Raw genomic sequence first — 23,480 nt, forward strand, 5'->3', positions numbered from 1 at the left:
AAGGTGAGGTGTAACATGTGATAAACTAAACATTTCTAAATAACATTTCTCGAGTAACTTAAATTAATCTAAGAAAAAAAGGTTAACACTAATTCTAGTCTTTTTTCCAAATTAATCCGGAATAAAATTGAATTCTAAAAAAAGTTGGACCTGTTACACAAAATTTCGATTTTCAGGTTCCAAAAATTTCGGTCCAGTCTGGTCCAATTTCCGGGCGGACAATTGTTACCATTGGACTATATCACGTCTTCTGTGAATAAAACTTGTTAAGGTTTCTCGTCTGTACCGGGTCAAAATTAATAATGAATTTGAAAAGCAAATAAAAGGAAAGCAAAAAATGTTGAGGTTAAAGGGAATTTCACAGAAATCGCAGATTGCAACGAGATACATTCTGAACTCTGCTACTGGATTCAATCATGCAAATATTATCCCATTTTCACAATCCACCACCTCCGTCCGCTTTCTTGACATCTACCAGGTTGGTTGCTTCCCTTCTCTTATCGATTGATTCCGTATTACTCCCTCCCTCCCTCCGTCTCAATCATTTATTTACCTTATTATATATGCTGTCAACTGATATTAAGTAATGCTATTTCATGGGGAGTTGGTTTACTTCAGATGGGAAGTAAAGATGCTATTGACAAAGAACGTGCTCGACTGTATGTTTCTCACTTTTTAACATTTCAGTACTGTCTCTTGTGTTTTATCCGAATACTAATTCTCCTTTTTTTTTTTTGTTACTGTAATGCAGTAAAGATGAGATGAGTAGAGGTTATTTTGCTGATATGTCTGATCTCAAAAAACACGGTGGCAAGGTTATTACTTTATTACAATCTCAAAGTTTGTTGCTTTCTTTGCTTCTTTTAAATAATTCTCAATTGGGTAGCTCCCAATTTTTGCTTATATGGATTCTTTTGTTGTTTCCGTAGATTGCCGTCGCAAATCAAGCAATAATTCCTGCTGCCACAGCGGTCAAGTTTCCGACTCTTGAAGCTAGTTATTCAGATGGCAAAACAATTAAGCTGCCCTTTGGTTCAGATGGCATTGCGGGGGATCAACCTAAGGCCACATTACTTTGTCTAACGTTTCGTGCTAATTCTCAGGTTTCGATTTTGTGCCTGTTATGTCATTTTCTGTTTTTTGTGTTCCTATTGTCAATTATTAGTAACTTAAATTATATGCTGCGTATTTCTTGGATGCTGTTTCACAGGATTTTAGATATAGTCATATAGGCTAATTGGAAAACTTTGCAGCTGCAGAAGTTCAGATGAAAATTTTATAGAATGAGACACAATTGTAAACTTGCTTACTAACTAAGCCATTACTGATGCTGAAATAAAATTATGAATGGAAGTTCTAGTAGTTGTCGCTCTTGTTAGTTTGAATTAACAGTGATATATTGATTCACTTGGTTGGTGCCTGAATGTACTTTGTTGAAGTTAGCTGTTTTTGAAAGTAAAGAATGCATTGCCTTGAGTACTGCAAGTGTTCTGTTGTTTTTGAATGTCAAAAATTGATTTTGATGTTAAAGTCCTCAATTCTGTTGGTTGTTTTTAGTTGAGAGTTTGGATTTTATCACACTACATTTCGCCTTTGAGATGGTTTCTATGAACATTTTGTTATGTGATGCTCACTTTGCAACCTTGTATTTTCTTTGATTCACATGACTACGATTTATAGCTTACTTATCACTGATTTATTCAAGCCTAGCTTTTCAAGGCAAAACTCTTATTTTGTATTTTACTCTTGGGCTGTTTGACATGCTCCATGGTCCGCCCAGCTTTGATGAAATGTTATCTTACAGGCTATGGTTGATTCTTGGAGCAAAGCATTTCATGAAGCCTTCAACGACTCTAGCAATATTCACATCTATGAGGTAAATTGCATTAACGCCATTCTACTTAACCAGAAAATTGGAGATCTTGTACCATGATAAATAAGCACTTGGTCACAATCCATGCAAAATCTGCCATGTCTCTCGGCCATGTTTGGAACCTGTTGGAAAATCATGACATTTCATATGGTCGCGGGTTGGTTAGAGGGGAGACCATCTTGCTACAAGTTTCTTCATTCCTAAAAGGGTCTTTGTTGTTTTTAGTTAGAGCCGACTTGCCAAGGCACCAAATAATTTGGACTTTATATGCTACTACCCAAAGCTTATACCGAGAAATGGAGAATGTGTTAATTCTAGGAAGAAGCAAGTAATTGGGAATTGTGACACATGTTTCTCTATCTTATTGTCTCGCATGATCTTTCCACTTCACATGATGGCATGATCATTTTTCGGGGGAATTTTGAGATCTCCTTTTGATTATAATATGAAATGGATGAGACGATGAGTCACTTTCCTTGCTTCTAATGTTGGATACTGGGCATTTCACTAGATATGTATATGTTAGTCTCTGAAGACTAATTACTTGTGCATTTTTTGTTGTTAACCGCTGTCTCTTAGGGGGACTAGTTTTTCCTATGTTACGAGGTTCTTTGGGATATCATTAATTAAATTAACATCAAACTGTTTCTCAACGGCGCAAACCTGAAGTTCCTAAATGTGTGTGATATGTGTTGGAAAAATACAAAGACGGGTTTATCTACTCGCTTATTTTCACAAGGTTCTTGTCTTGTAGTTCTGACTGATTAGTCTTCAAAGATCAAGAGGTGCATCATGGTTATGAGGTTGAATTCCTTACGCATTACATTTAGAGGTTTCAATATGACAGAGAGAAAGTAATTGTAGAGGTGTATTAGGCTGTCGAGAAATTCCCGCTTTTCTGAAGGAATTAAATTATCAGACATTCTTTTGAATCTCAAGAGTTTCCTTCTTACATTGGCTAAGGGCATCAGTTGCTTTTATGTTATCTCATTTTAGGATTTGCTATCATCAAAACAAATTGTAAAATTATCTAGTGGTCAGTATTCAGCAGGTGCCCCCTCCACCAAATTGTTTAGCAAGTTAGGTTTGGTGTTCTTCCCTGTATTCTTCTGTTAAGCCGTATATTCTTGTAGTGCTCTTGCAAAGTTGCAGCGCTTCTAATGTGAGATTGGGAGTTGCAACATAGGTTGATTCTACTAAGGTGTCGTATATGTAGGATTGTTAATGGGGTCTATGTGCTCTGTGCTCACAAGTTGTTGAGTGGAAGGGCGAACCTCTGTCGAACGTTAAGGCCTTTTAGGCTGGATATGGATGCTGGAAAGATTTTTTGAGGTACTTTGTTTTGTAGGGATGATACTGTCAAATACTTGAAATCTCAATAAGGTTCTCTTTGCTTGTCATCAAGGATTTCGTCCCTTGAGCATTTCAGAGAAATGATGCCTATAATATAATCTTTGTTTTAAGTTCTTATCTTCAAGATGGTGGTGTGGCATTCAGTCTAGTGGTATATTCTTAGCTCACTGACTACTGACAATGCACATGGCAAGTGAAGAAGTAATTAACTGAGCCAAACAGGAGGCTAGCTGTTTGTGTACACAGTTGTTACAAGTAGCATACACTGGGATGGGGTTTGCCAAATTTTATCCATATAAAGATATTGTTTGACTGTAGGAGGGCCTTGTTTAGCCGTTAAAACACTACAATGAGAATGCTTTTTCTTAATTTGTTTAGCAAAATGATGAAAGTTCCACTGCCGTGCTTGATGTAGCCATTATGTTTAACGCTGCTACCCTCCCACTTACCTAACCCACTGTTCTTGAAGGTTTAAAATTTTGGGGATGAGAGATCCATAGTTGCCCCTTTTTTGTGCTTGGTATGAGAGGTGGGAGATCTGTGTGTGGAAGGATTGTTTGGTGGTAGTGGCAAGTCCGAGAGGTTGTTCAATGATGGTAATAGAGCTAGACCGGCGATGGGCCGATGGTGGGAATAGGATGGATTAATGGTGCATAAATGGAAATAGGGTGTGATTCCCACCTCATCAGAAGTAGTGGAGAGGTGGTTCTTGGTCATAGATTAATAATGTACCATTGTGCTGGGTCGATAATGAACGGGGTTTGGTTTGCTAGCACCAGGACATGTGGTGGAGCCGTAGCGGTGAGCAAAACCGTATACTCGATACGGTTTCAAAACCGTTTCGGACATATGGTTTCAACAGTCGTAAAATTAAGTATACAGATGCGATACGTTTAACCGTGTATATGGTTTTTGGGTACCCAGGAAAGCCGGATACACAGATTCTGGGTATACGGTTCCGAATCTAAGCAGCTGTTCATAGTTTGTTACAATTAAGAACAAGAAACCAGCACAATTAAGAACAAAAAATGATAATGTCTACTGACTTCCTAAGATCCACCACGTACTATAATCATCCCACCAACTGACCCATACCACCGCCACCAAACCCTAGAGCCACTATCGACGACGGTTGAACCACTCTCCACCTCGCATGCAATTCGCAGTTGATTTTTTTTTCATTCATTAGTAGGTGGGTTGCTTGTTATGGTGGTGGTGTTTGATGTGGTGTGTCAACGATTGGAGCGTAGGGGTGGGAACCTTGAGGTGGTGTTCGATGCGGTGGGTAGGAGTTATGGTGGGTGTAGGTGTTGCTGGTGGTGCATTTTAGGTTTGGGTTGTTAACGGAGTGCGTCGCTTGGAGTGTGCGGTTGTTTTAGGGATTTGTGTTGTGGTGACAGAAAATGAGGGGCTGATTAGTGTTTGGGTTAGGGAGGGACTGATAAATTCAAGGACAAATATAGGTTTTTGACATTTTTTTATTTTTCTTTTTGAAAAATTGAAACCGGGTATATGGTTTCATTTTTTGGCTGACCCCGATCAAGTACGTATTTCACACGGAAATTCGTATCGCATATAAGGAAATGTGGGGATGCATTATTACTTATCCAATGTCCATAACACTCTTCTGGTTTTAGAACTTCAGTTTGTCAGAGTCGTGCCACATTATGCTGTATCTGACGCGTGTCTGGTGTCGTGTCGCGTGTCATTTGGTGTCGACACGCGACACGCCAGAAGACTGCCATGTTGAAATAACATTGTTCATTACCACCATGTGCCGTAAGGCCCGTAACACTATCAACTAAACCCTCAAAGAAAGAATGAGAGGTCTGCGTTCCTGTTCCCTTTCCGTGAAATCCCCAAACAAGCAAACAATTGTAATTAATAATGCATCCTCTCTTTAAGGTATCTTGTAGGGAGCGGAGCTACTTCATATGAAAATTAAAAACACTACATGAATGTTTGGCTAAGATGTTCTTTCCGGATCTTATAGTTAGATGAAGCTACCTATTAAGACAACTGTGTGATCCCGTAGTAACTCGTGTCAAGATTACCAGTCTCTAATTGAAAACCTGTAAAGCTCACCCCTTTATTTAAAAAAGGACCAGGGTGGATTTTCTGACCATAAAGTATTGTCTTGATGGCATGACCCAAGTTTATTTCCGTCACATGTTTAATAAAGGACAAGTAGCTAGCTAGTTTTTCTTCCTTAGTTTCAACTTTCGCGTTTTAAGGAGTTATTTACTCCAATTTGAGACATTGTCGGTCTTGTATCTGAAATGAGTTAACATGTCATTCAGGTGTCTTTCGTGGACTCTTGGTTCCTGTCACTTAAACCTGTAAAGCAGCTCTTACTCCGGATGATGAAGAAATCGAGCCCTCTTAATCAAACAGGTGCACTTCAGAGACAATGTGTTTATTCGTTTGGTGATCACTACTATTTCAGAAAGGAACTCAAGATCTTGAACCTGTTAACTGGGTAAGCAAATTTTCGGGATGTAGAACTAGAATCTCTTTAACTCAGTGATTCCAGTTGAGACATTCTCAACTTCTTACATGTGGAACCTCCAAAATACTTGTATATAGTTCATATAATTAAATCGTAAATTGGTTTGTACCGATTTTCACAGGTACATTTTCTTGCTCGACAACTTCGGCAGAATAAGATGGCAAGGATTTGGCACTGCAACGGAAGAAGAGTTGTCTTCGCTTCTATCTTGCACGTCTCTGTTACTGAATAAGAAATGAGCCCTAAGGTTCTAGTTTCTGACAGTAGATGAAATGCCGATGCTTCACAATATATCATAACTACAGGCGGAAACAAGGGAATGCTTGAGCAAGGTATTGAGTATCCATCAATAATCATTTTCGTTTCTCTTATAACACTAAATTGACAAATGCTCTGATAACAACCATTTCTGGTTGATGGGGAAATGCCGAGCCTTTTGTATTCTCGATATGGCTAAAGTAAAAAATTATAGCAACACAAGGATTATTTGTGTCTGCTATAATCTTATAATTCTCGTCCTTGCTACGATAACTTCTGAAATTTCTCAAGGAATTTTGTTTTTTTCAGAAATATATGTACGGATCACTTGTGTACGATATACACAAATATGAATTGTTTTCTCTTTTGTGAGATACAATCTGTCAAGTGTTTGGATTAGACCTGACAAATGGGTTAATGGGTAGGGTGTGGGTGTGTCAGTGGGTGTTATTATCAAGATATTTAGGTATAACGGTCAACATGCGACAAAAAATATTCGGGTCACTCTATTAGATATTTAGCTATTTGGGTCGGTCTATTTGGGGCGGATGTGTTTTGCCGTGTTTAGTTTTAATCCAAAAATGGTATCATATGATTTGTTTGTGTATGCTTTCAGCCCTTCATCATATGATAAAGCCGACTTGGTCTGATTTAGAGCCAATTAGAACCGTAAAGAATCGATACAACCAGATCCAAGCTTGACCTGGATTATGGACCAACTTGAATTTGACTCGTCTTTACCCGATTGGAAACCTCCTAATATAATCCATTCCAAAAACACTAATTCGAAAATGCACTTACGATTATCTACGGGAAAACAACCCAAGTTATAATAGTATAGTAGTGCCCAAAATCATGTTGAATGAAACCCAAATTGTTTTTTTTTACCCCGCTAGTAACAATCTAATGGTAACCTCTAACTCAGCAAAAAACGGAAAAATTAATAACCCACGACCAACTCTGCCCCACACATAGGTAGCCCCTCATTGGTGTCGTGACCTTGCCACCCACTCATCGGCGTCCTTCCCAATTGAACGCCAACATCCGCACAGCTCTAACCCTACTCATCGGAATCCTATCCCCAACCACCACAAACTAGAACTGGCAAATTGACCCGACTAGAATGACTCGACCAGAATAACCCGGTCCGTACCTGAGCTAACGCACGAATTGAGGACTTGAAGTTGACCCGTAACTTGAATTAACCTAGCCAATATGATGACTCAACCTGAATGTTTATTGTTACACTGGTCATTATGCGTAATTAACTTGATATAATTGACCCGAAAATGACCTAAACCCAAAGTGACCCAATAGTGTCATTAGGCGTAATTAAGTTAATAATAATTGACCCGAAAATGACCTGAACCCAAAGTGACCCAACTTGACCCGAATTCTTACAAATTTGAAATTGACATGACTCGCCGAAAGGTGGGAGGGGTGCCGAGATCCTGGGCATGCCCACAAAAAGCTAGGGGCCAAACCGCGCCTTAATAACAACGGCGAGCCGCCTATAATAATAGATCGGGGTTTGGGGGCAGCACTTGCCTTGCTTTCAGTTCAACGTGCAAAATCCGCGAGATGCCAGCGGAATGATCGACCGGACCACCCCCAAAGCAATGGTCAGGCGGAGGCGGCGGGAAAGAATGGAGGGAGGAATTGTCCTCTTCACAGCTGAAATCTCAGTATCAGTAGAGGCTTCATTGCAGAATTTGCAAAAGATTCGAGAGTCCAGGCTGAAAATACATGTATAGAGAGCGGCATTCATATCTTTCGAGAAGGGACAGTCCTATCATGTGATCCGGATTCTCTTTCTTATTCTTCATGTTTTTCATTCATCCAGCAGGAATCGAACCAGGTCAAAACATTTTCGACAGTCGACTCGCACTCAACACACACCCTCCCGGTTTGCTAGATTTAATTATAACCATCATCCCACCCAAGAAAACACTCCCATCCTCGGAACCCCCTCTTCCACCAGTTTTGTCGTTTCTTCTGCAAATATCAATGAAAAGGTTCCATGTTATGCTTTACTTGTTAATTTAACCAAATTATAGGGCTTAAACTTCTATTTAATTGAAATTCAATACATCTCGCATACACATACAATGTCAATGTTGCCTCCATTAATGGATCAACAAGCTTATTCATCGGAGGAACAATAATTGACGACGTTAGAGATTCAATTACATCACTGTTTTTTTTTTAAAAAAAAATGGACCAGTAGACTGGTCACCTGTTGTAACCGAAAACTAACGAATATGCCAAAAGAACCCAAAATCTAGCAAGTCAATGATAGGGGACTTATTGAATTGGTGTCCTATGGAAACAAAAGAAACGCACCCTTGGCAATGTCTTTCATTACACAGATAGATAACACTCACACATTTATTGAAATATACAAGAATTCATTTCACAAACCAATCAAAATGGGTTGTGCTAATGTACAAAATTTGGCTTACAACATAATCAATTGGGGAATTTCCAGAAGTAGTGTCTCAAGTAGACTAATAGTACATATACAACATCCTAGTATGACGAGCAAAAATGACACCAGTAGCTTCTTTTGTAATGATATAAAAAGGATAGCCGCACCCACTTGTGCAAAGACCTTCACGGTTCCTCCAGCAACGTTGAAGATGACTGGAGTTAAATGGATACAGTACTGTAATTGGGAGTCCCCAAAATGTGATAACTAAGGTCTAATTTCAGAAGCCGACTATTTTGCCAAAAGTATATCCTCCTGAAATTCCCTAAAAACAAGATGCTTCAGTGAAGTTGTAAATCAGGCAATGTTACCGAACAACATTTTAAAAATAGTTTCTCAAAAAAGAGGGAACTAAAGCACTCCCCCTAAGTCCTGAGTTTTAATATCCGCTGCATTCACAAGGTCTCAAGCTTGAGATCTAGGTTATAAAATCATCAATTTCTTTTAGCACGAATACAAAAAATAAGAGCTGATAATAAGGAAAATACTCTGTAAGCTACCCTCAGAAACCTAATAATGTGTAACAAGACTAAATAAATTGCAACGAATGAACAAAGACCAGTAAATATAGAAAGAGTCTGAAACAGCAACTTGGTTTTTCTTGAAAGGTTTTTCAATGATGTAGCCGTCTCCTGGAGAACTAACGTGGACTAGAATGTCTCACAAAAGTGCCATGACTCCGACTATATATGTGATAATTTTGTGGCTCGTGGCATAGGATAAGTTGCTCCAACTAATATGATGCCACTTCTTCCCAAATAGATTAATTGCTTCAATTTTCAATTAGGGTTCATTGTTGAGTCGAGGGCGTTCAACCCCTTCCACAGAACAGGGCCCCCAATTTTAAGGGGCCCAATTACACACAGAGGGGCGCACAGCTCCTATAACTAATACTCAATGGCACATAAGAGCCCAAACATCCGACGATTGATTTCCATTAGCTGCAATTTTGAACTTTAATTTGCTTTAAAAAATGAAATAAAATAGCCTTTATCAAGGTTTGAACCTGCTTTTCTATTACAAACATTGGTATATTAGACTAGAATGCTACATAGGCGAATCCTACTAAAAAGTAAGAGGCACTGGCTTACGCCATGTAATAACAAGCTTACATAAAACTATATAAGACTGTAAAGGAAGAAAAGAGTAGGCTAAGCTCTCATTCCTCTCAACCTAACCTATCCAACGAGTTATTTCACCCCTCCCTCCCTCCCTCCATCTCTCTGTGTTTTATTTGTGTATTGCAACAGATTGAAAGCAGTAGCACTTTCTCACTGAACTCTTACCTAGTACAGTACAAAAATATCAAATGGCGTACAATGTCGCGATAAGGAATGTGAAAAATGAGTTGGGATTTCACTGATGAAAATCATACCTCATTGAAAATCATTCTAATTATCTTCCTCGTCAAGAATGACATATTTTGCAGAAGCATTAGCTGCAATGGAGCCTTCTCCAGGAATTGCATTACTTTGACCTTCCTGAAGCTTTTGATATCTATACAGAAAACACGAAGAAACTGAGAGGGCCACACAGACCAAAATATGTTTTGCTTGATAGTTGTAAGAAGCAAAAAAGTAAATGCAAGTTGCATCTTTTCAAAACTTTTAGACAAGTTCAGGCCGAACATCATCATCACTACCAGAATTCCTCTATTAGAGTCCAATGTACGCTGACTTTCCCCAGAAAAAAACAGAGGTTGATTCCAAAAGAACGATGTATCTTTGAATTCATATGGACAGAGTCCCATGATAACCATAGCATAAACAAAAAATCACTTAGTAGCATTTGCTGAGTTCATTTATGAAAAAAACAGTCAAAAAATATTCCATCATCACGAATAATATTCTGAGAAATGCACAAATTTCATGCAAAAAAAGAACACTGAATGGGTAAACAGGAGCGGATTCAATTCATGAACATTTCACAGCAGATGCCAAAATCCAATGCTTGCAACAACCTAAAGAAAAGGGTCCATGCATACTGATACTTACTTGTACCAATTGAATAAACTGACACCAACCATAATAATAAGAAGACCAATCCCTATCAACCATGTAAATTCATCATGGAAGTAAAATACAGCAACCTGCATGAAACCCGGAACATCAGTTAGCGAACCCAGACGCCTTCAAACAGTCTCTTAGAGAGCAAATACACCTTCTATTGGCCAAAGAGGTTCAACTACACATTAATCATTTAACAGAGCTTACACAAAGGAAGAGAGTAATGAAAGAACTGATCAGATCAGCTGTTGTGCAGCCAATTCTCGTGTCTCAAGCATAAGTAGTAAAATGAAGATATTCTTGATGAATGTTCAAAGAAAAAGTATTTACTTAAATCTTACAAGCGATTAGACAGGATACTAAGGCTTTAATAGTTGCAACTTTTGAACTTTGTGACTTAGATTTTTCATGAATTAGCAACTAGGTAAGAGGGCGAGAATTGAAAGAATGAGATGTTCTGTGTACCAATATGGTCAGTGGAGTGAACTACAGGCAACTAGAATCTTTCACTAAACATGTATAAAGTAAAAGATCATATCTAACTACCATTGATTTCGCACTTCTTTGCATAAGGATACTTACGACCTCAGTATCTTTCATTCAGTGCACCTTTTTGCCACAATGCTTTAGGCAGATGACATATAATTAATTGTCTAGAAAACTAAAACTTGCATGTGAATTTCATTTTCAGTAAGTAATACATGATAGCACCACTAGCTTGCTCATTCGTACAATCTGCTAGAACTGAAGATACCCTTGCTAAATCATAGACAAGTTAAAGATCTTGTCACCCTTGAAATTGCCTAGAACACTGCTAATTTACGCTAGCTCACAACAACAACAACAACAAAAGCACTTGGTTTTGCTAGTTAACCAACAGTGACTTGCGAAAGAACGGGGGTACTTTCATCATCAATTGCAGAGGAGAACAATATATATAAGCATGCTAAATGAAGAATTCAAGGCAGCCAGTGTCATCCCATGTCATATATTACGAGGTTACTTTGGAGTATAGATTCTGAGAAAGAAGTCATACAACTATAGTGACAGCCTCCTTGACGATCCCCGCAATAGTTACCGTCACTGCACTGGTTACTGAGATTAATACATATTCTGTTAACACCTACAATAACAATGAATCAGAAGCTAAGATTGCAGATATAGTGACCTACTTGTGCAAACTCTAAGACAAAAGAGCATATATTAATGATCACAAATTACCATGAAAAAAGCCAGAGTGCCACCAAAAAGCATCAATAGACAACTTTTCATGACGTGCCAAGGGCTATCGAAGTACACATTTGTACGAAACTCATCCCATGGGTCCAGCAGAAGAGACATCAAGCCAGTTGCAATTGCCATAATAGGGGTCACATAACTCATGAATGTGAGTGGATTCTTCAGTCCTGGAAAGCATTCATTTAGCACACACTTTCAGTGGTTCCCATAATATTGATTTCTTATTAACAAAATCTATATAGCTATCAGAGCAAACATGACTTGGATGATAGTTGCCAGAGCAACTTTGAAAAACACTAAGAAAAACAACAGCATAGTACTTAACTGACACAACACATATACGAGTATATCAAGAGGAACCAGAAAAGGAGTTCACGAATATGAACAAGCGCCGGAGTGCTTTACAATTTGTTCGGCTGTTAATCAGTTTATGAAAAAATTATGGTGCTTACCATATGCCTCTTTCTTCAGCAGTATAGAAGGCAGCAACCATAACCACAGAGGATTCAGCAATGTACAACAAAAGGCCGAAAGGTTAGGCTTGAAATAGCAAATCTTCACAAAAGAAAAAAAAAAAAAAAAAAAAAAAAACAGAGCTTCGACACAATGAGTAGCCTATAATCCGTAATCATACAAATAAATGAGGAACGGTCCACACCTGGAGAAGAATCTGTGTCATACACCAGCGAAATCCAGACATAACGGCAGCAAGCATAACAAAAATAAATCCCCAAAACTCAAACTCTGTATCCTTTGCAACTGCCAGATACAAAAAAAAATTGTTCAGTAGTGTCATTTACCAGGAAACATGAAGCAGCTGAGGCAGCAGAAAAGACTTGGAACTCTTTCATAGCATGCATTTGACCAGTATACATGCACAGGCATGTATAACCCAAAGACAGTGATAAACTCTCTGCATACACATGAGATATGACACCCTAGATATCCTTCTCTAGAAATTTAGGACCAGCTTTAAAATGCAAACTTTATTTTTTGATAAGAAAAATCTAAACGAAGATCCTCTACTTTCACATGTATAACTCTTACACATGTACCACATTCAAGAATACAGCGAGAGCAGCTAAATAGATCCTGAGAATGTAGCAGCATATACCAGTCAACAGAATTCCAAATGAGATGACTAGAATAATTCCAAAAAGCTTAAGACTTGGGGACTCCAGCCTGGTACAACCCAGCAAAAGACAATATCATCAGAATTTTAGTTGGCGAAAGAATGACAAGAGCAAGTAAAATCAATATTCTAGAACCACAAATATAGTGATCCATAACCTGACGCAAAACAGCAGTAAAAAGAAACATATATCCACGACGGAGTGCTAGGCCCAATGAACCGGATCTCAAATAAAAAGACAATTTAAATTTTCATTTCTTCAGCACAAGAGACAGCAGTAGTTGAACCCCGACAGCAGATCAACGAAGCATTAGCACTTGAAGTGTGCCTTGGCCGCGATAAAGCCAAAGACTGAATGAAGCATTAGCCCTTTAAGTGTGCCTTGTAGATAGGTTGTGGTTAGCGTCACACACTAGTATGGAACTTCCATAATTATTTTCTTCTACATCTGCTACTATGCTTTTTACTTTGCCAAATTATCGTTAATTTATGCTCTTTTTACATGTTAGCCTCATTGAAACTTGAAATATAAAAAAGAGTATTGTTGCACAAAGTTCCATTTTTTTTTTAAAAAATACAAATTTCTTTGCAAAAAAAATGTGCCTTGTGTCTGTGAGGCACATGCCTTCGTCTCACGCATCAGGCCTTGCAGCTTGTCGCCACAAACCATAACAAAGGATGGGAGATGATGTTTACTACCACACCAGAACTTCTGAACAGTGATTAGATGAGATAAATCGTAGTAACGCAGCTGATTCCAAAAGCTTAATAAAGCTTTGAGAAGATGAAGTGGATAGACTGGAGACAAACAGTGAATATTCATCCTCTGAGGATCCTCAAGTTTTTATCAAACGTGCAACACATGGATAGACTAGGGGTCTCAATTAACAAGGAACGGAGACTGCATGGAGGCTCTGATACGTTATCAACAAGAAACGAAGTAAACTAATGGGAATGAAGAGTAGATGGTGCAGAGTAGAAAAGAAGAGTTTCAAACTTCTTTTTACAAAGAGGGATGTCTCATCGCTTATGTCCATCGATTGAGCAGGGCTGGGAAGATTACAGGCATGTGTAGGCTTAAACAAGGCTGCTGAACTTAATGACTGAATGCTGCTGGCGTGCTAGCGCTAGCAAGTTGGCACAGTAACTTAGTGTCAGTGACCAACAGATACTATTCATGTTTCATGCTCATAATGATTCTTTTGACCAAAAATTCAAGGTGAATAAAAACCAAGCTGAAGGGCAGAAGTCAAGAGTAAATTGTAGATGAATGACATGTTTTGTTAAATATTATTTGTTCTTATTAAATATTATTTGTTCTTAATTAAGTTATGTCAAGGATACTTGTTCACAAAGGACTAGAAAAGGACATTCTGCAATGTGAAATCTTCATATGGGCAGCAATTTGACATAGGGTAATCACTGATCGAAAAATCACAAAAGAATCCATAGCATCCAGGTTCAAAATAGAAGAAGAATAAGATAAAGTTTTGAGTTTGCAAGGGCAAAGAAACACATTATAACAGTAGAATGGAAGGTGAGGGTAGTTAGAAAAAGTACCTGAAAGCAAAAGCAAAGATGAGAAGAAATATTGGAGCAGCAGATTTGCACTGAAAAATGGAAGCAAAAAAAATAAAATAAAATCAGTGTTCAGTGTATGCTTCTATGCTTTACATGAATTTCTTACTGCAAACAAAAAATATAGGAATACAAAACCAACCATCGTAGCAAATGTCACTGAGATAAAGACAAGTGATGCATTGCTCAGATTAATGTCCAGTGATGTTGCCAGAGCCGTGGGGACAACTGTGAAAGGCAAAGTCCATCTGTAGCATTAGCTATAACGAAGTCAATACTAGCAGAAATACTATTCAGTCAATCGAATATAGTAACATTGAAATTAAGACAAACTGCGCCATATTCAGCTATATGAAATGTCAGAACACACAATAAAACTAGAATTTAGCATAATTTTCAGCTAAGATAGTTACATATGATATTATTGTCAAAACAAAGTTACAAAGGATCCTATTAGATAGTTTACAAAATTCTGATTGATCCGACCACAAATAGAACCTCCTAGAAGAAGTACTACTTAGGGTGTATCACTTTTAATTTTGAAGCATTATTAGCTTCTCCAACTATGATACTAAAGCTGCTATCCAAACAAACGACTGAACAATATCCCTAAAGCAATATCCAAAGACGACCAAATCACATAAGACAAAAAGTCAATATTTGCATAAATTTACACTTAAGATAATTGCATACCTCTGGTAAAGTAATCTCTCCAGGTCATGCGGGAGCCTTTATGAAATCTTTCATACCAAATCCAAGTGATAGCCTTAGATAAAACAGCTTGCATGGAGAAGTGAAATGTATTCATCAATAAGGGAGCAGGAAATTTCCCCATATCATCTCCCAAAAGAGATTTATTGTACCTATTAGCACAAAATGACACGGCTTTAGAAGGAAATCAAATCATAACAACCATGAATATAATCTGGTAGAAAGCTTTCAATGTGCCAAATGAACATAAAGCTATAGGCGATAGCTATGGTAGACAACAGTAGTGTAGCCTCATAGCACCATGTCAGCATGAAACACTATATGGATCAAGCGCTCAAGATTCATTTATGTACATAAATAATGTTAATAGTGTCTCCGGTAGCAGCAAAATATTATGTTGACCTCATTGTTATCTGACGGGTATTTTAATGGAGAAGTTTCCGAGTAATGATGCACTATAAACATCTCATCAATGATAAACCGGTCAATATGTGCTTAGTTTGAAGAGGCGCACTGAGGCACTCAGGAGTCGAGTTGCGGGACACAAGGCGAAAGCGCACGCCTTTTGCAAGCGAGGCGCCATGTACCTATTAACTAAAAGATTAATAGAACTCTAATATTCCCGCCTAGCTTATCCCGCTCAAGTGTGATGAGTAATGAAAATTGCCGCTCAACTATGTGCTGACTTATGAAATTGGACCAAGTGTCATTAATTGGCTCCACTAATATCTCTTTTTGATTCTCTAAATATACTATAGCAAATTTTACCAAACATTATCAAAGTACAAACTTAACAAATTTCATTGGTCCCCATTATTATTGATGACAAATAAAATACACAATAATATTCCAATATTTGCCCCACTTAGTTCTATTCCGTAAAATTACTTATATGCTCAAATCATTTACACCAATGGAATTGTACGGAGTATTAATTATAGTCACAATATATACCAAAAATTATCGTTGATATTTGTTATAGGTCGTTTTATAGTAATATGTTTACGCTAAATTATATAATTTTTAAGTTAATATATTATTTGTTAGACGTCGTACATTTTTTTAATTGACATTATTTATGAACAATATCTATAGTGTGAGGCTATTTCTAATATGAAAAACTTACGAACAATATGTATCTTCAACACTTATTTTGTGGGAAAACGTGCAAAAACCGAAATCCATTGGTGGTCTGGGGCTTATGTCAGCTAGGCAAGCTAACGCGGCTTTTCTTACAAAACTTGGGTGGCGTGTACACAGAACTTGGAAGTCTTTGGTCACGAGTCATCCGGGCTAAGTATTGTAACAATCGATGTGATATAGACATTTTTCAGCCAAAGAATAACATGTCTAATGTATGGGCCGGTACAACATCGCAGTCACGAACAATTGTCAGAGGGGCTGCCACTGCCGTAGGAAATGGTCGGCGAACTCTTTTTTGGGACCATGCTTGGATGGATGGAGAATGCCTAAGTGACCACGCTATAGCTCCTATACCCGCGGATATTCTTGGGGCATCAGTAAGCGATATGTGGTGCGGAGTCTCGGGTTGGAAATGGGACTTGTTTTCAAATTTTTTGCCCCAGAATATACTTCAAAAGATCGCGTCAATCTCGCTATTCAATGACCCGGATTCATACGCTACTCTATATTGGCAAGGTACGTCATCCGGAAAATTCTCCCTTATACCTTCGAGACCCGGTTCCTGCTACGGCTACAGCTATTGAATCCATCAGAATCCATCAACTGGCGAACTATATGGCGCCTTCCCGTCCGGCAAAGAGTACGTATGTTTCTTTGGCTCGTAGGTCATGGTCGTCTGATGGTCAATGTTAACAGGGTAATACAGAATATGGCTGATGATCCCTTGTATCCAAGATGCAACGATGTAGAGGAAACAACCGATCACCTGCTTCGCTCATGCCCCGTTTTGAAGCAAATTTGGGACGCTATAGGTATCGACATTAACTGCACCTCGTTATATAATCCTCCTTTTTTCTAATTGGTTATCCATGAATGCCAGCAACGAGGTCACTACTTCCGAGCAAGATTGGCTGATTTATTTTGATTTTACTGTTGGTGGATTTGGAAACGGAGGAATAATGCCGTGTTTGGAAGAGAGAACAATTTGAGACGACAAAGAAAGCTTTCGACAGGTTTAACATATTTATACCACAATCTAGAAATTCTCACGTGGAAATTTTTGTTCGATGGAACCCCCCACCTCAAGGGTGGACTTTACTTAACACGGATGGGGCCTCTAAAGGAAATCCCGGATTGGCCGGTGGAGGTGGAATCTTTAGAGATGAAACAGGTAATTTTATCACAACCTATTATTTTTCGTGTGGATTATGTACCTCTATGAAAGCGGAATTATTGGCTCTCCTCACCGGTTTAGAACGAGCTAAAGCTATCGGGTTAACAAGGCTCCTTGTTAATATGGACAACAACCCTTGTGTTAAGCTTATCATGGAAGAGCAGCTAGTCAGTAATAGTCTCAAATTCATCGTCAAACGTTGCAAAGAATTGATAAAAGAAGCGAGGTGGATAGTCAAGCTGGAACACACTTATAGAGAAGCTAATAGAGCCGCTGCTTTCTTAGCAAATTATGGGGTCACTTTGAGCTCCATCCCTACGCACCTAGATGCTCCTCTTATTGAGCTACGTCCGATCCTTCGGGAGGATATTTTTGGGGTCGCTACTCCTCGTGTAATAGCTAATAATTAATTCTTCGGGGCTTTGCACCTCATTTGTACCCAAAAAAAAAAAAAAACTTAATATATACCATAACTTCTCCATATTGTCTAAACATTTATATTCACATTTATCGTTTAATCTTTTAACCTCATATCTGTATAATGTCTTTTTTTAGTGTGCACGTCTTTAGTGGTTGTAACGATACAATATTATCATTCTTAAAACCAAAGTTGAGAAATTAGTTTTAGTAAAACAATCTTATTCGGGTAAAACTATTGAACTTTCTCTTTTCCGACTCTCAATACCTAACCAGTAAACACTACCAATAGTTATCCTTTATTTCCTAATGGAACTAGATACTAATAATTTAATTGTTCCAATCTCTAACATTAACATCTAAAAAACCGTGGAATCGCACTGGATCTCCACTAGTTTTTAGTAACAAATTTGTATTTACCGAATATTATTTTGGGCAACAATACTCTTTTAAGGAATTTTCAAGTTTGCTTACATGAAAAGGAGTAGAAGTTGGGAATAATTAGGAAAATAGAAGGCATAATTAAAGATTTAGAAGAAAAATATATATGGAAAGTGCGTAGTTGCGTACTAGTGAGCTTCGTTAGGTGAGCCGTGTCTAAAAAGCAAACCTAAAATGCTGGCGTTTTGGCTAGTGCATCATCTAAGGCGCATTTTTTTAACCTAGGATATCGTGTGACTTATCCATCTACTTCTGATGGAGTCCAGATAACCTAGCTCGGAATGGCTTGCAAAACCCTGGAGGCTTCATAACTTATGTAGTAGATAGTCATACATTATCCAGTATGGTCTATTTGAAATCGCCTCTGTCTATGGCAAGGTTACAACCTCCGCTAGTTCAATACATTGTCAAAGCGATGTTGACAGCCCATTGAGTTGTAATTGATTTACCTCATATGTTAGTTAGAAATCTACATCAAAAACAGAAGATCCCCAAATAAATTAAACGAAAATGACTCACATGAAGCATTATCCTCGTCTTAGCTTCAGGAGTGGAGGCACTTTTAGGCAATGAGGGCCCGAGCAACAAGGTGCAAGGTGAAGGCACGTCTCATAAACACGAGGCGCACCGTTTTTAGAAAAGTAAATAAATTTATTCCCGATGTAAAATATTTAGTAAAACTCCTTTTTGGACTTTTAAAAAGTACCAAGATGTAAAATAAGGATCTCCAGCAAAGGGAATGGTAAAACAAAAGAAATAGAATAAAATATACGGAATTTGCATAGCAGAGCGCATTTCTGGCTGATCGTCGTGCACAAGGCAAGGCATACCTGATGCACTCTAAGGAGTTTTGGTTAGTGTCTCACTGAACGTTGAGCATAAGTGAGCCCGAAGTGTGCCTCTTTAAACTGAAATCCTTGTGAGAAGGAACAAAAATGTGGCTTACTAGGGTACTAGGCAAGTGCTGCACTCTCACTTGCACTAAATTTTGCTTCTCTTTGCAGATAAGATCACTCACGATAGCTTGCAAGCTTAATGCCACTCCCAAGGCATCCTTTAATAGTTATTGCCAACTACTTATACAACTCTGCGTATGATGATGTAAAGTGGTCGAATGAAAGTCTCCAACAAAAGGGGTAGTTTCTAAAATCCTCTTAGCATATCAAACCTAGTATAGTTTGTTTCACAGAGCAGGGGCACATGGTCTAATTTCTGACTCAAATAAACCTCAAAGCTTTAAAATCATCAACAAAAAACCTCATTGCTGCTCCTCTGCTTTATTTTGACTTTTCAGTAATTCTCCATTTTGTATGAAACCAGAAATCAATTCTTTAAATACCACAATGGTCCACAAACCCTCTAGTCCTCTACACGTCTATTGACCATTGAATTGATCATTGAAATTTGTTTGCACCAAATTCCTCGTCTTAAAACGTTAAAAACCACTTTCAACAAACTACACCTCAGATACAAATTAAATTATAAGATAACTAGTATTGTTACCTTCAGAGAAAAGTCCTATAATAAGAGGGTGCGCAGACAGTTTCTCGTACAGTCACTGACAGACAGGACACGTCAGATTACCAAAGCCTGCACCTTATCCTTGAGCTAGAGTCAAAATCAACTCTCACAGAGTATATATAACTTATAACTGAACTTATTCTTGATATACAAGCTACTTCGAAAGTGTGAAGAGTTAAATCCTCATTAACAATCCATGGAAATATCTCTCCATTGGTTTCTGCCACCTTATGCTGAACATGTTTCACGGAGTGCTCAAGAGATATGTACATCCAACCATCCATCTTTTGACACCATGGCAGCCATAACCTCAAAGATGAAATCAACAAATACAGTACGATCTCCATTCCATTAGGTAGTTTACATTTGCTTTTGGATCCAGGTTTTGCACTTAAACTACTTTTACACTCTTGCGATTATTGTGATAAATTGGGGGCAGAATAATTCGAACGGCCTAAAAAAGAAAATGTAGAGCCCGGTGGTTGAAAGGCAGAGGTACAATATAACTACACTAACAAATGCCCAAACAATCCGTATCTGCGCTAAAAGCGATTATACTCTCAACTCCGCCAAGAGTATGCTCCCAACTTATAATGCCTTACACGGTTAAACAAGCTAAAGAACACAGTGCATAAGCTCGAATTACGCATAAACCAGATAAATTAATGCATTGCCAGCTTAAAATAACCAAAACAAAAATGATCCGAAATAAGTGAAGGCATAAAAAAGAAGCAGAAATTAGGTAATAAAGTGAAAAAAGAATAGAAATAGATTAAGAATTAGGAGACTTACAATGTCAAAAACAAGCTGAAAGTATACCAAACGCAGATGAAAAACAGCGTTTTGAGCACATTAGCAGGTGATACACTTGGATCATTACTATCTACTATAACGCTTTCTTCCACATCGAAAGGTCTATAACTTTGAACATCGACGCCAATATTTGTCACAACATCATCACCTTTCTCCATTTCCAGAATTAATCTGGAAATTCAATGTTGAAATAAATCAATTAGGGTTGCATAAACGGGAAATTTAGGGATTTGTTGGATGAACAAAGGGATTTCGGAGATTTGAGATTGGATCTAAGGAAGGAGAGATTTTAGAAATTGGGATTCGGGAGTCGGATGTGGGTTCAATTCATTCACTCGTGGTTCGTGCGTCTATTTTGTTGTCGTTCATTGCTTAGCCTTTAAGGGAGGGTTAGACTTCGACTTGATCACTTGGTTATTTCGAGATCGAATCTCCTAGTAGGTCTTAGCCTTTCACTTGGTGTTAGAAAAAAAAAATCCGATACTAAATTTTTTATCCGATTTTTTTTATCTAATTTTTAGCGGTTAATCTGGATCAGATGTGGTTCGAAAAATTTAAAACTGGATATTCAATTTTCAAAAAACTTAAATAAAAAACCAGGAACGACTAGGCAAATTTACAGAGTCCGTACACACGGTACGTCTCAATCCAATATAAGATTTTTTTTTATTATTTTAGATAAAACAAACCACAAACCACATTACACAACACAATAAGACACAAACCTAAACCCTCACTCGGTCCCTCACTAATATCGCCTATTTCACTCTCATTTCGCCATTCTCCAACTCGGTATTCCTAATCCTCATCAGTCATCATCACTTCATGAGGTACTGGTAAATTATCGACGACATTATCATTATCATGTATTAAGTAGATGGAACCTTTTTTTAGTGGTATGAAAAATCTACAAAATGGACTAAGTTGTCCTTTTAAGATTATCCAGACCAGACTGACTCTATTCTGTGTTTAAACCGGATCAGATCCAGATCTTAAAATCTGGATCTTCGGATTTCCTGATACAGAATACTTGAACTAATCGGAACTGAATCTAGATCCCCAAAAGACATAATTTTAAAATCAAATTTCAAATATGGGTCGAATATCCGATTTTGCTCAACCTACCTTTTCTCATACTAGAATTGAGATTCTATGTATAACAGATGAGGTGTTTGCGTGAAATAAGCACAATACTTTAATGTACCCTATATATTATAACGGTAACAGCCCTGAATTTTCAACCACAAAATAATAAAACAAATACAGAAAATCCAACGCTGTCACTCTGCACTTAGCCGTTAAATCAAGTGCAAGGTAGATATAGAGTCAACCTTTTAAAACAAAGTATATGTCTCAAAATGTTATCAAATAAACAAGACGATACAGCGGAATACTTAAGTCAGTCTTGCAAAATTCAAAACAATAAATAAATTCCAAATCCGATAATTCTTATAAGAATATATAAACAAATTAAGACGGGGTTCTTTATTCAAAATCTTTTCTCGCTCGTACTACTCCAGATCCAATATGCACCTATGAAGCGTCTCAAGTGTACCTATCAACTGTACCCAAATCACAAATAGGTACAGATTTCAGAGGGGGAAAGACCCAAACAGTAGGACGTCAACAAAGCTGAGTTTCAAGAAAAATCTCCTATATATATGACACCCCGCGATAAAGCGGAAAATATAACTAATAAATTAAAGCGGAAATTTATGATATTTTAAAAACTTTTAAAATTACTAGTTAAAGAATAGCACGCTGGTGCCACTAACGAAAAGAAACAAATACAACAATAGACAAATTTAGGTTATTACAACCAAAGTCTAGAAAACGGGGAAAAGATTGTTGGGAAATGTGTCCTCAACAATAGTGCGATCACATGATTTAAATATCATTATTAAATCTCATTTTAAGAATACATGTGGGATGTAATATTTTACAGTCAACTGGTCCACACATATCGGTAATGATTGGCGACTAGAGTTTGACACATTCGTCGTGCGGACGGTGGTGATCGATTGACCCCTTAGGTCATACCTATAGGGAAATACTCTTAATTGATTATTTAATTGATCGTATACCGATACGAGTTAATTAAATTGCTTAAATTTGACGGATGATTTTGTGAGTATAATTTACGTATCTTATTGTAAATATGATTAAATGAGACACGGTCTAAGTAATCGAATTATTTTATTACTTAGATGAAATTATTGTTTACAGAAACAATTGAAACGGAATGAATAAATTATTATAAATACAGAATGTTGTAGTTTATAATTTTGGAAACATTTTTGGTACAAGTAATTACGAATTACTAGTCGATTTTGTAAATGACATATTTTATGAGTATGTTGATTTTTAATATGTTAAAAATACATTACATTGTGACATGTCATGTAACATGTTACATGTGACAAATTTGACAAATGACAAAATAAAATGGATTCTCCATTTTATGCTTAAAACCGAAAATGAGGAGGGAGTGTAAGATATGTATTGTGTTTTTATCTTGAGTGGAAAACACAATTATCATATCTAAGTAGTAGCCATGCACACCTACCTTTTGAGAAGAGCAAAAATGAAAGGCATTGGGCATGCTACCCAAGGCCATTTTTTCGGCCATTCCACAAGAAAAGAGAGAAGAGTTTTTTTCTTACACATTATTATTCATTCCTTTGACAATATGATTTTCTAGTGTAAGAAAATGCATAATCTCTACAATATGTGATTTTTCTAGAGAAATAAAATCTCATATACTCCCTCTTGACCGAATCATTCAAGAGCCAAAATACAATTTATTTTGTGTCAATTTTATAGT

General features: G+C 37.5%; 2 protein-coding genes across 5 annotated transcripts; one reads left to right on the forward strand and one right to left on the reverse strand.

Moving 5' to 3' along the window:
* Nucleotides 1-263: 263 nt before the first annotated feature.
* LOC141599817 (mitochondrial ATPase complex subunit ATP10) lies at nucleotides 264-6,389 on the forward strand. The gene is made up of 7 exons (XM_074419939.1): nucleotides 264-478; nucleotides 619-659; nucleotides 752-815; nucleotides 930-1,103; nucleotides 1,805-1,876; nucleotides 5,527-5,705; nucleotides 5,857-6,389. Exons 1-7 carry the CDS (start codon nucleotides 338-340, stop codon nucleotides 5,972-5,974), a joined length of 789 nt encoding a protein of 262 aa, XP_074276040.1. The 5' UTR covers nucleotides 264-337; the 3' UTR covers nucleotides 5,975-6,389.
* A 1,931-nt stretch (nucleotides 6,390-8,320) lies between these two features.
* On the reverse strand, nucleotides 8,321-21,031 carry LOC141599818 (putative sugar phosphate/phosphate translocator At1g06470). Of its 4 annotated transcripts, none has more exons than XM_074419941.1 (12): nucleotides 20,636-21,031; nucleotides 15,130-15,299; nucleotides 14,579-14,664; nucleotides 14,419-14,468; nucleotides 12,841-12,908; nucleotides 12,385-12,485; nucleotides 12,179-12,191; nucleotides 11,709-11,893; nucleotides 11,524-11,610; nucleotides 10,476-10,570; nucleotides 9,857-9,978; nucleotides 8,321-8,736 (listed from the first exon to the last, which is right to left on the reverse strand). In XM_074419941.1, the coding sequence occupies exons 1-11, from the start codon at nucleotides 20,812-20,814 to the stop codon at nucleotides 9,873-9,875; spliced, it is 1,140 nt and encodes a 379-aa protein (XP_074276042.1). In that variant the 5' UTR covers nucleotides 20,815-21,031; the 3' UTR covers nucleotides 8,321-8,736; nucleotides 9,857-9,872. The 4 variants fall into 4 exon arrangements, with proteins under 4 accessions (XP_074276042.1, XP_074276041.1, XP_074276043.1 ...); XM_074419940.1 differs by having other exon boundaries at nucleotides 8,321-8,746; nucleotides 20,636-21,030; XM_074419942.1 differs by lacking the exon at nucleotides 8,321-8,736 and adding an exon at nucleotides 8,764-8,899.
* Nucleotides 21,032-23,480: the final 2,449 nt, after the last annotated feature.

The sequence above is a fragment of the Silene latifolia genome, chromosome 9 (assembly GCF_048544455.1).
Source record: "Silene latifolia isolate original U9 population chromosome 9, ASM4854445v1, whole genome shotgun sequence".
NCBI classification, from domain to species: Eukaryota; Viridiplantae; Streptophyta; class Magnoliopsida; order Caryophyllales; family Caryophyllaceae; genus Silene; species Silene latifolia.

Coding starts and splice junctions, on each gene's coding strand:
- LOC141599817 (XM_074419939.1), top strand. CDS start 338: ATGTTGAGGTTAAAGGGAATTTCACAGAAATCGCAGATTGCAACGAGA. Junction 660..751: donor GACAAAGAACGTGCTCGACT/GTATGTTTCTCA, acceptor ACTGTAATGCAG/TAAAGATGAGATGAGTAGAG. Junction 5,706..5,856: donor ATCTTGAACCTGTTAACTGG/GTAAGCAAATTT, acceptor CGATTTTCACAG/GTACATTTTCTTGCTCGACA.
- LOC141599818 (XM_074419941.1), bottom strand. CDS start 20,814: ATGGAGAAAGGTGATGATGTTGTGACAAATATTGGCGTCGATGTTCAA. Junction 15,300..20,635: donor TTCAGCTTGTTTTTGACATT/GTAAGTCTCCTA, acceptor TTGTGCTAATAG/GTACAATAAATCTCTTTTGG. Junction 9,979..10,475: donor AGTTTATTCAATTGGTACAA/GTAAGTATCAGT, acceptor TTTTCTGTATAG/ATATCAAAAGCTTCAGGAAG.